We start from the raw sequence: 12,517 nt of genomic DNA on the forward strand, positions 1-12,517 counted from the left end.
AACGGTGACAAAACAAGTGGCTTTAATTGGAGCAAGGGAGGGAACAGAAGCATCAAATAAGAAAATTTTCTTTCAAAAGTCAGAAATTTTAAAAAAATCACCACCACCATAATCCATATGGCCAACCAAACAGTTTAGAAAAAAAATTATTGTAATAGATGTACAGATGGAGGCTGAGAATACACCTAATATACTTTTAAATGGTACTCTAACAAAGATTATAAATTGTTGGTAACAGTTTCCTTGATGGAGATTGCAGGAGTAGGTCCGACATGAGTCCAGATATAGCCTTTTTCTGGTCTAGTAGGAACTGTGGGGAAGGGAGACGATCGAGATTTGAAATATTCTGAAGGTGCATGACAAACAAATTCTAAGTATTCCATTTTCCTTGGAAGATCTTCTTCTGGTCCTAAAAAACAAAGTAACGTTTTTACTCCCGAGGGCATTCTGCACCAAAAAATTAAAAATTCTGCACACAATATTTTAAAATTCTGCAAGTTTTATTTGTCAATAAATAAATGCAGAAGCTCCAGCATGGCAGTGGAGAGCACAGGCCACTGGCTGTACAAAGGTGGGAGATCACCCTGCAGCCTCTCCATCTCCCCTCCCCGGGACACAGACTCAGTGGTGAGGCTGACACAGCACAAGGCCTGGGACTGCCTCAGAAACACCGTGGGCCCCTGCCCCTCTGCACCTGGCCTGGTCTGGCACACCAGGTGTAGGTCAGGCAGGCTCAACCAGGCAGGATCCAAGCATGGAGAGATCCAAGTGTGAGGTTAGAGGATTCTGTGTGGAACAATCTGGATGAAGGCAGCTCAGTGGGGGGTCTAGGTGGGGGAGGATCGGGATGCACAGAGGTTCGTTGGTGGTGGTGGTGGGTATTCCAGGTGCAGGGGAAAATGGGATTCTGCAGGGTCTTCCAGGTGAAAGTGGTTGGGGCTCAGCAAAAGGGTCTGGGTGTGGGAGTCTCCACAGGGGGGTCTGAGTGCAACTAGGTGGGGGTTCAGTTTGGTCAGGGGGTGGGGCTCATCAGGGTGGGGTTTGAGTGCAGGAAGCTCAGCGGGGGGTGGTCTGGGTACAGGAGTGGCGGTCCAGAGGCAGGGGGTCTGGGTGCAGGGGTTGAGGTTCAGTGGGGTGGGGTTCAGGTATGGAGAGCTAGGAGGGTTCTGGGTGTATGGGATGAGACTTGGCGGCGGTATTTCCCAGGGTATGAGAGGTACAGATGCACAGGGTTGGGTGGATGGGGGAGCAGCTCCCTCTACAGTGACCCCTCCCCCTGCAGCTGATGGAGCTATGGGGGCAGGAAGCAGGGGAGGATGCTGAGCTTCCTGCAGCTGGGGGAGGTTTCTGGGCATGGGTCTGATACAGCCCCAGTCACTCCTTGCAGGGGAAGAGGAAGTCCTGTCCTTTCCTGCCTCCAGCCCAGCTGGGATTAGTAGCTGATCCTAGCTCAGGGTAGGAGCCACTGGCTGGGTGTCCCCAGCCCTGCGGTGATTTCTCTCTCCACCAGCTAGTCCGGGTGCCTGAAACGATGCACCTGTGCAGCTAGGGAGTGGTGCATGACTGCTCTTGCATCCTCCCTTTGCTTCCCTGTTAGAGTCATTTTTCTGCAGGGAAGCAAAGAAATCTGCAGAGCACATGAATTCTGCGCACACACACTGGCGCAAAATTCCCCAAGGATGACATTTTAAAGCTTTATACATTATATATAATGGAACAACAGCCAGCAATATCTGAGAACACTACTATTTCAATCAAAAACTTTAAAAATTTGTTCCATTCTGTGTTCGAGTTGAAGCATTCTTCCAGTAGTTATGAGTAGAGCTGAAAAAAATATACGTAATGAATTTAGCTGCTCTCTGTGCTTGAACTGCATCTCCAGCTCATTTTTCTCAAATATATTCCTACTTGATGTTTGTAATAGAAACTGTTCTGGAACCATCACACAGGCCTGTATAATAAACTGCCTACTTTATCAGCCAGGACTAATATCCCTAGGGCTAGATTCTGATAATTAAGTCCACAAGCCCACAACAATAATCACAAGGCTGTGATTATTTTTGTGCATATAAGTAATCCCATTCAATTCAAATTGGACTACTCACACACACATTTATTCCTGTGTCTTGTGTTCACAGGATCTGGGCCTAAAAACTACATGAATGGTGGTCAGGGAGAACAACAAAGTACTCTATAAACTACACCACAGATAGGCATAGTCTATACAAGGATTTTTTTGTACCAGTGTAGCCATGTATACAAGTTATGATAGGAAATCTTGGCGCTTACCTATGATATAGGATGCAGGGTCAAAACAGTCTTTGGGACTGGCTACGGTAGGAATGAGCCATGTTAAAGCTGCACTCTTTTCACAGTATTGGTCCTGAATAAACCCCCTAATCTGAGCATAGTATGTTTTTCCATCCTGCTCATCAACCACTGAAACAACATCTCCAATTTGATAGTACACTCCCTGGAAGAGACACAGATAATTACTTTTTAAAAAACCTGATTTTACTAGCAACTGCCTGGAACTTTCCTCAGGGATGCTTTAAATACCAAATTTCCCTCCCTTACGCCATTTATTTGTAGGCACAATGCTTAGACCTCATCTGCAGTCCAGATAAACTGCACTCTTCTCCAAGCGCTCCAACAATTCAGCCTTTCAAACCAAGGGAAAGGGATGCCGTAAAATTGAATTATTCTTCACCCATAGTATGGTCAGTGCATCATCACCTAATCTCTAGGGGCCTGAGTTTCTATCCTGTAGAAGTGGACACTGCTTCACTAACACAAGTACAATTCTTCAGGGCACCACAAGAGCCAGTCTACATGCTGTTCCCAACAGCTACATGTGATTCTAGACTCTAGAGCCAGAAGTTGTGGATTACTGACCAAGGCCTTCCATACACATGGCAGCACAAAGAGTAACCAGCCAGCAAACAAGTTTTTGGTAGCGTCAACAGGTCTTTGAGATAAATAAGTTATCAGTTAATACTGGCTTTGATTTTTCCCTTTGGGAAAAAAAAAAAAAAAAAGATAAAGAACACCCTTAGTTTTTAAAGAATACTATATATGATTGAGCACTGTCCCAGCTATAAACACTGCTACAAATAAAATACCTTAGACATCCTATTAAAGAAGAAAATATGAAAACATACATTTATTTTTGTAGAAGTGCTAAACACACCAATATTTTGACAACAGAACTTCCTCAGAACATTCTTTCCCTTTGAAGTCTGGTTTATTCTTTCCTTGACTTGTCAAATATATACTGTCCTCTTGTTTGAAACTTCTAGAGTGTTGCCACTGGTTGCAACATATCTGTGATATGCCCTCTACTTAAAATAGGGCCCACCACACTAAATTTGAACTACTGTTGAAAGTAAATGTCAATTTTGCTTGGTTCCCAGAGTAACAGTGAAAGCTGACACTTTTTCATAAATTCACAAGTGTGTTTTTGCAATTTTTTTTTCAATTAAAAAGCTGGTTCTCTTTACACAATGTAATGCTTAACCTCTGGAGAGAAAAGCGATTAAAACTTCTGGGCTAAACAATTTTCCATGATTGGGGGCAGCAATATGATGATACAACACACTGATGCTGGGATCCTCAAGAATTCAGTTTGTGAAAGGAAGAACACTTTTTGTAAATAAAGTCTTTTCACTATCTATCTGCAATAACTTTTGAAAGTCTTGGAGGAATATCATCTTTTTCTCTATATAAACCATAAATACCTTATGAAAGATGGATTCTGCTGTAATTATAGTGGATACAGACTCAGGAGCCTTGATGGGCTAAATAAACAACAACATAAAAACAGTTAGAAGTTACAAAGGTAGAAAAATTCATGAAGAAAATGTTATTGTATTCTAGAGAAATAGGAAAGAAAATTCTAGCAAATCTAAGATACTAAAGCACAATCTTTCACATAAAAAAGAATGGACAGGAAATTAGAATTTTTCTAAATACATCCATTTTTATAATAAAAATTGAGACAATGACACCACTAATGTTCATTACCTCAAAAATGAGGTCTTGAAGAGAAAGGCTGGTTATAAACTTGTATGATCAGTCTCACTGTTAAACATGAAAGCGGGGGAGAGGAGAAGAAACCACAGGAGCCTTGATAACTCAGTTCAAACCAAGAGGCAGAATGACCCCTTACACAGAGACATGTGAGCAGGTTTGTTTATACTGCTCAGAGCTAGGAACAATCCAAACCTGTGTACCTGACACTGCAACCATATCCTATCCTGACTAAAGGCTGATTGCGTGAATGAAGTTGCAAAAGAAACTACAACAGGGTCAAATGAACATGTCATCAGAAATCAGGGTGGATTAAATTTAAATCAAAGCAATTTTTAATAATTATTTAAATTAGCAAGCAGGAAACCTTCATTTAAATAATCGATTTAAATTGTTTTGTATTTGTACTTAAGGAAGATTGATTCTTGCTTGGCAACCATTCAAAGATGGTTATTTGCAACTAAATACAGGCTGTACACTAAATTTTGAGCTTTTTTGCTAACCAGGAAGATTGTTATATCTATACATATTAATTATATAGCTTAACTTATATTTATTCATTTTAACATTTTATTGTGTTAGAAAATGGTAAATAATGCATTTATTAGATGATTTTTTTAACTTGCAATTGCTGTCAAGCTCTATTGGGATGGAAATTCAAATTAAATTACAAATGCACAAAAACAGTATTAATTTTTTTATTAAATAAAACTACCCTAAATGTGTTAGATTCATAAGAAAAAAAAGTTTGTAAAAATTTGTTTAATAAAAGTCAATTATAAATACAAAACATGGAAAGTATTCTCTGTAGTTAGTGAATTTAACTGACTTGTTTGTGGTCACTGTGTTCTCCAAGATTTTAGAACTAGCAGATCTCATCATCTTGCAGTTTTTGTTAATAGATTGGAAGAGGAAAAGAAGCCTTCCTGCTTTTTCAACTTCTAATTGGTTTCTTAACTTTACATGACCTTGTATTGAACTGAACTAGCTGAATAACTGAATTGAAGAAAATATTCTCTCTGCAACCGGAGAAGAAGCTGCTGCTGCCAAAAGCTAGTTTAAAATTTCAGCAAATTCTGGTTCCAGATGCTTAGCCAGTGTTTTCCACCAGTTCAATGATTCAACTTTATTTAAAAAACTTAACAGCAAACATATATTGTTCAATATTATTTATTTTAAATTACATTAATTTAATGCATCATAGGTTGCCACTTTCTATTTTGATTTTAAATTACAGATTTATTTTCAAAAAATAAATGTGTATTTAACTGAAATTATTATTATTATTTTTTTTAAAAGGCAAATTGGATTTTTAAGGCATCGATTTTATCCACCCTGGGAAAAGTGAAGGGACTGACTCAGAAATTGGGACAGCCGAGCTGGACTCAGTTCGGGTTTAATTTGTTTTTCCTGCAGAAAAGGAGTAATTCTTTGGAGAAATGACCAACATTTCTGCAGACCTGGATTACCTTGGCATGTGGAGACACTGCTTTGAGAAGACTGCAACACCAGAGCTGTGTGTCAAAAGGAGTGTCAGCACACACTACTTAGGGCTAGTCTACACTAGAAGCGCTACAGCCGTGTAGCTGCACTCATGCAGCAGTAGTAGCGCCTCTGGTGAAGAGGCTCGATGCAGATGGGAGAGCGTTTCCTGTGGGCAGAATAAATCCACCTCTGGAAAGGCGGGAGCTGTGCGGGCGGGAGAAGCTCTCCCGCTGACATAGCCCTTAGGTCAGTGTAATTTACGTGGCTCAGGGGGGCGGCTTATTCACACCCCCGAGTGACACAAATGGTAGCTTAGACCAAGCCTTAGCCAGTATAATTACAATGAGCACAAGACATTACAGCCACAATCACCTTACATTTTTTAACTTGAAAATATGTCTTCTCCCTTTGCCTTTAGTGGAAACTTTCTTTTCCGCAGCCGGAGCAGATTTGTATTTTGTGTTTCTCAGCCGAGCTGACCTCCTGTGGATCTCCTGTTTGCTCTGTCCGGCGGACAATGAAACGAGAAAGCGGGGAAGGAGGGTTCGTGTTACGGGTTGACGCCGTTCACACACTCAATAAAGGGGCTCGCCATGAAAGCGGGTTAGGCCCGACTGCGACTCCCCTCGCTCCCCGGGGGCGCGTAGCGGCGGCCAGGCTGCCCCCGCAGCAGCTCCCCCGAGAGGCCCGGCGGCGGACGCTGCCTGCCAGCCGGCCGGGCGCTGCAGCCGCGGGCTCCGCCCTTTGCCCGCCGGGGGGCAGGAAGGCGCGGCCGTGTCACGCCCCGCGTAAAGCCCCAGGGGGACGCCGCCGCCGCCTCGGGACCCCGGCCCCTCCTGGCAGCACCAGCGGGTGCCCGGCAGCCTGACCTGCTTGCCGCCGCCGCCGCCGCCCCCGCCCCCGTTGCTGTGCTGGGCGGCGGCCGAGGTGGTGGCGAAGGGCCCGGGCCCGGGCGGCCCGGCGCGGCCCGTGCAGTTGTTGCAGAGGATCTCGCCCTGGCCGCCCTTCTTCCACATGGAGGAGGAGGTGCTGCGGCACACGCTGCACGTGGGCTTCAGCCCCAGCGGCATCCTCGGCGCCGGCCCGGGCCGCAGCCACAGCGAGCCCGGCCGCCCGAACTGGGCCGCCCCGTTCCTCCGCCGGCCCGGGCGGGTGCTGCTGGCAGCGGCGCCGCGGAGCAGCTAGGGGGCGGGAGGAGCGGAGCGGAGCGGAGCGAGCCCTCTGCTGGCTGCTGCGTGGGCGCCCGCCTCCCGCGGCCCGGCCCCCCAATCCCCTTCCCCCGAGCCCAGCTCCTCCCAGCCTGGCCTGGCCCGGTTGCACCGGCCTGGCACCCACCCCTGCCCCCCCGCTGTGCCCAGCTCAGCACTCAACCCCTCACTGCACAGCGTGGCTTGGCGGCACACCTCCCCCCCAGCCCAGCCCGTCCACACACACAGCCTGTCCCTGGTCCCAACTCTTCCACACACAGACACCCCAGTGCCCAGCCGCATAGCACCCGCCCGCACGCAGCCTGGCTCAGCGCCCAGCAAACCCCACCCCGCAGTACACCGCTCAGCTGCACCCATTCCACCGACCGGCCTAGCAATCCCTCCCCCAGCGGGGATCCAGAATATGGAGGCAGCTGCACCCACCCCAGTCTTTCTAGCATGTATCTCTCCCTCCCCCCCCCCCAAAAAAAAAAAAAAGTTGGGACCACAGCAAATGGAGGAAGAGACTCCATCTTATTCTGCCTTTTTGCTGACTTGGCTTTGCAGGGCTAACAACAATACCTCTTAACCTGCCACAGCCCAAATGTGGGATGGAATGTGTGACAAAGAGGCAGAATCAGGGACACAAAAATATGAATGCAGGTAACTTAAAAATACTGTAGGGTTCACTCCTGTAGTGTAAATAACTAATCCTGTAACTCATTAAGGGTTGCCAGGTGTCCGGTATTTGACTGGAACACCTGGTTGAAAAGGGACCCTGGCGGCTTGTTAAAAGTCCGGTTGGCGGTGCAGGCAGGCTCCCTACCTTCCTCCGCATGGCTCCTGGGAAGCAGCTGGCATGTCCCTCCGGCTCCTAGGCAGAGGGATGGCCACGGGGCCTCTGCCCGCTGGTCCCACCCTGAGTACCAGTTCTGCAGCTCCCATTGGCAGGGAACCGTGGCCAATGGGAGCTGTGGGGGCAGTACCTGTGGATATGGACAGCACGTAGAGCCACCTGGCTGTGCCTCTACCTAGGAGCCGGAGAGACACACCGGCTGCTTCCTGGGAACCGCCTGAGGTAAGCACCACCCGGAACCTGCACCCTAACCCCTGCTCCAGCCCTGTGCCCCCTCCTGCACCTAGATTCCCTCTCTAAGCCCGCACCTTCTCCTGGGCCCCAACCCCCTGCCTCAGCCCTGAGTCCCCTCCTGCACCCAAACTCCCTCTCTGAGGCCGCACCCCCTCCCATGCCCCAACCCCTTGCCCCAGCTCTGAGCCCTCTCCAGAGCTCTGAACCCCTTGGCCCCAGTCCAGAGACCCTTCCTGCACACCAAACTCCTCATACCCAGCCCACACCCTGAACCCCTCATTTCTGGCTGCACCCCAGCCTGCACCCCTAGCCCAAAGCCCATACCCCCTCCCACACTCTGAACCCCTTGACCCCAGCCCAGAGCCCCCTTCTGCACCCCAAACCCCTCATCCCTGGCCCCATCCCAGAGCCCACATCTCTAGCTGGAGCCCTCACTCCATCGTGCAACCCAACCCCCTACCCCAGCCCGGTGAAAGTGAGCAAGCGTGGGGGAGAGCAAGTGACGGAGGGAGTGGGAATAGTGTGAGTGGGGTGGGGCCTCGGAGAAGGGGTGAGGTGGGGGCGGGGCCTTGGGGCAGAGGCGGGGCAAGGGTGTTCAGTTTTGTTTTATTAGAAAGTTGGCAACCCTAAACCTCAATGCCATGATTTCTTATTTCTGCTGTAAATAACTTTCAACCTGAAGAAGAACTGTGTGCCTCAAAAGCTTGTCTCTCTCACCAACAGAAATTTGTCCATTTAAGTTGTTATCTTGTCTTTCAACAAGTGAAGGGACAGTACATTTTTGTGGAATGTAGGTAACTTGGGGACTAAAATGAGTGCTGCCCCTCAAAATGAAGGGCGTTTGTGAATGATAGCAAACGAGTGAAAGTAAAACCATTAAAAACATAGGCCCCAAGCCTACAATAGGGTTGGTACTAACAGAATCATGGCCATGCACAGCTCAGAGGTCTGCTTGTGCAAGTCTGACTGCAAGATCAGGGCCTTATTTTAGCCACTCAAGTCAGCAACTGTGACACCCACCTGGGGAGCAAGTGTACTGAGTAAGAAACGTGCTTTGCTAGAGCTATACTGTTCTGTAGACCAGTAAAGGACTTCAGAATGCAGGGTTGTCACTTCGTAACTTTTCTAAGCACGAAATTCATACAAAAAGTGGGGAACAGAGATTAAATTACAATTCAAAACAAAAGAATATTTTGGCTGAGTGAGGGCTGAATTAGTGGCCTCCAAGTATATACTGCTTGGGCCCCGATTCTGCAATTGAATGGGACTTGAGTGGACTCCAGCTCCCACACTAGGTCAGTTGATAAACTGAGGCCTCAGTTTGTGCCTCAGGCTGAGTCGGCCTTTTGTTAAGATATTCTTACAAGAAAAGTCAGCAGTTTTCTTTTCCTGTTTTTAGTCACTTTTCATTGATTTCTGCAATATGGAAAAATAAAGGAACCCAAATAATGTAATCACTTTTATTAACAGTAGCACAGCAGTCTCCAGCTTGATGCAAAAGCACAACCTTAAAATTCAGTATGCCTCTGATTCTACAAGTTGATTTGGATGGTGGATTCCTCCACCAGTATGGAATCTCATTGATTTAACTGGGACAATGTGCAGATTTAAGGGTGGACCAGTTTGCAGGATTGATGCCTGTGGGAGGATGATTCAGAAGCCTTAAAATCTTCTGCATTAGATTAGTTAACTGTACGTTTTTGCCCAGACGTCTCCTACTTTCTGCGGAAGTAGCAAAGTAGCATATATGAAAATGTACTGAATTTGTGGCGATATGTTTGGTGTGTCTCAGTTCCCAAGGCAATTCCACCTCTAATCCCTTCATTGCCTACTTGACAGTGTCCTGCTCAGGCCTCTAGATGTCATCTTTTTGGGTGGGAACCCACGATCCTCTTCTTGCAGACTGGGAATTTAGGCTGAAATTCCTCCTGCAATTCACTGTGACCATCTTAGAAAGTCTGAGTTTAGTTCAGCACCTGTAGTTCTGCACTCTCACAGCTATGATGACCAGCCAGCCTTCATAATCAAAAAGCAAAGTATTTATTTAGAACAAAAGCACTACAGAGAAAACATATGGATATAAACTGGCCATCAGGAAGTTTAGACTTGAAATTAGATGAAGGTTTCTAACCATTAGACGAGTGAAGTTCTGGAATAGCCTTCCAAGGGGAGCAGTGGAGGCAAAAGACTTATCCGGCTTCAAGATTACGCTTGATAAGTTTATGGAGAGGATGGTATGATGGGATAGCCTAATTTTGGCAATTAGTTGATCTTTGACTATTGCGGTAAATATGCCCAATGGCCTGTGATGGGACGCTAGACAGGGTGGGATCTGAGTTACTACAGAGAATTCTTTCCTAGGTGTCTTGCTGGTGAATCTTGCCCACATGCTCAGGGTTTAGCTGATCGCCATATTTGGGGTCGGGAAGGAATTTTCCTCCAGAGCATATTGGCAGAGGCCCTGGGGTTTTTTTTGCCTTCCTCTGTAGCGTGGGGCACGGGTCACATGCTGGAGGATTCTCCTGCACCTTGAAGTCTTTAAACCATGATTTGAGGATTTCAATAGGTCAGACATAGGTCAGGGGTTTGTTACAGGAGTGGGTGGGTGAGATTCTGTGGCCTTCGTTGTGCAGAAGGTCAGACGAAACGATCATAATGATCTCTTCTGACCTTAAAGTCTATGATTTTATGATATCATAAATCAATAAACAGCTTACACACATACTTACCGGGTAATACCAATCTGAAACATGGCACCCGTGTGACCACCCTGGTAGGTCTCAAACACTTGCTGCAGAGTCTGTCCCCTCTTGGTCACAGTGTCAATACAGTTTTTGGATCAAGTGAGAGTGCCTTCCCTTCCCCCCTCCCCCGGTCCTCTATATCAGCCTGGTTGCTTTATATGTTTCTCGGTTCTTTGTTAGCTGAGCTTCTGAAACCCAGTCAAAACCAGTATATGCAATTCCTCCCCAGAGATTGATACGTCTCCAGACATGTTTACCCCTCTGGGTATTTTTATTAATTACTCTCCAGTGACTTTTGTTCCTGATAGCTTGTGCTTTGGAAACTTCCAACCCGTCACTACATTGGTTGTCTTGTTTCACTAAATAAATAATGCCTTCCCATCTGACAAGTAGCAATACAAAGGGAGAGGGGAAACTGAATCACACATGTTCCATAAAAATTAATCAGAAGTTTTCCAGTTCTCCATATGCTAACCTTTTTTATACATACAGTATAGCAGACTGCATAATGTTTGCATGAGGCTAATAAATTTTGGTAATTATTACAATAATATGACAAAGAACAGTGGTTCCCAAACTGTGGGGCATGCCCCCTCTAGGAGGCATGGAGGAACATGGGGGGGGGTGCAGAGGGGCCCAGGCCAGCCCCACGGGGGGAGGAAGGAGCACCACCTAGCCCTGCTCTGCCCCCAGCTCCTTTCTGGCCCTGGCCGCAGCTCCCTTCTGCCCCTGCCCCTGGCCCCAGCCCTGGCCTCAGCCAGGGCTCTGCTCCTGGCCCCAGCCCCAGCCACAGCTGCATTTCTGGCTGCGGCTGCAGCTCTGTTCCCAACCCAGACCCCGGCTCAGCTCCCAACCTCAGCCTGGCCCCAGCCCAGCTCGCTCTGCCCTCATTCCCTTTCCACCCCCAGGCCAGCTCCTCCCCCATCCCCAGTTTTTCCCTCATCCCCAGCTCCACCTTCAGCTCATGCTCCTCTGCTGAGCCAACTGTGCAATAATGGAAGCACTGCGCAGACAGAGTCCATTACTGGTAAGGGGGGGCCTGACAGGAAAAGTTTTGCCACTACTGACAAAGAATGTTAGGGCATTGGCTTAAACCCTGAAAAACATGGAAATTCATTACAAAGTTTAATCTTTCCATGTCACCATTTATAAAAGAGTGACAATCCCTAACATTACAGTAGTGTGCCATGATGTACGTAGGTATTGGGAGGATTGAAACTTAATGATGAATTTCAATGGAAAGCAAACATTTCTGACGATGTGTAACATTATAATGTCTCCATCAGCTTTTTTCATTACATTATTAATGAACCTTAACTTGTCAGAATCAAATTGTTCTTTATTATAAAAGTACAGGTAATACCTATCTACCACATTGAACCACCCTGGTAGGTCTCAAACCCTTCTTGCAGGATCTATCCTTATTGATTACAGTGTCAATACAATTCTTGGATCAAGGAAGAGTGCTCCCCAACCACTATCTCAGGCTGGTCATGTTATACACTTCTCAGTTCTTCGTTTGCTGAGCTTCTTGAACCAATATATGCAATTCCCCACAGGGATTGGTAGAATCATAGAAACATAGAACTGGAAGGGACCTCGAGAGGTCATCTAGTCCAGTCCCCTGCACTCAAGGCAGGACTAATATTATCTAGACCATCCCTGACAGGTGTTTGTCCAACCTGCTCTTAAAAATCCCCAATGATGGAGATTCTACAACCTCCCAAGGCAGTTTATTCCACTCTGACAGGTAGGAAGTTTTTCCTAAAGTCCAACCTAAACCGCCTTTGCTGCAATTTTTGCCCATTGCTTCTTATCCTATCCTCAAAGGTTAAGAAGAACAATTTTTCTCCCTCCTCCTTGTAACAATCTTTTAGGTACTTGAAAACTGTTATCATGTCCCTTCTCAGTCATCTCTTCTCCAGACTAAACAAACCCAATTTTTTCATAGGCCATGTTTTCTAGACCTTTAATCATTTTTG

At 46.6% G+C, this 12,517-nt stretch overlaps 1 protein-coding gene and 1 long non-coding RNA gene across 2 annotated transcripts in view; one reads left to right on the plus strand and one right to left on the minus strand.

The window, feature by feature from the left end:
- GATAD1 (GATA zinc finger domain containing 1) lies at positions 1–6,806 on the minus strand. Its single transcript, XM_038393053.2, has 5 exons — positions 6,384–6,806; positions 5,892–6,017; positions 3,738–3,797; positions 2,290–2,473; positions 1–409 (listed from the first exon to the last, which is right to left on the minus strand). The coding sequence occupies exons 1-5, from the start codon at positions 6,582–6,584 to the stop codon at positions 219–221; spliced, it is 762 nt and encodes a 253-aa protein (XP_038248981.1). The 5' UTR covers positions 6,585–6,806; the 3' UTR covers positions 1–218.
- LOC122459004 overlaps positions 6,666–12,517 on the plus strand; it is a 26,547-nt gene continuing 20,695 nt past the window's right edge. Inside the window, exon 1 of the long non-coding RNA XR_006279412.1 lies at positions 6,666–6,749. This is a non-coding gene — a long non-coding RNA (uncharacterized LOC122459004). The remainder of the gene's footprint in view (positions 6,750–12,517) is intronic.

The sequence above is a fragment of the Dermochelys coriacea genome, chromosome 2 (genome assembly GCF_009764565.3).
Source record: "Dermochelys coriacea isolate rDerCor1 chromosome 2, rDerCor1.pri.v4, whole genome shotgun sequence".
Lineage (NCBI taxonomy): Eukaryota > Metazoa > Chordata > Testudines > Dermochelyidae > Dermochelys > Dermochelys coriacea.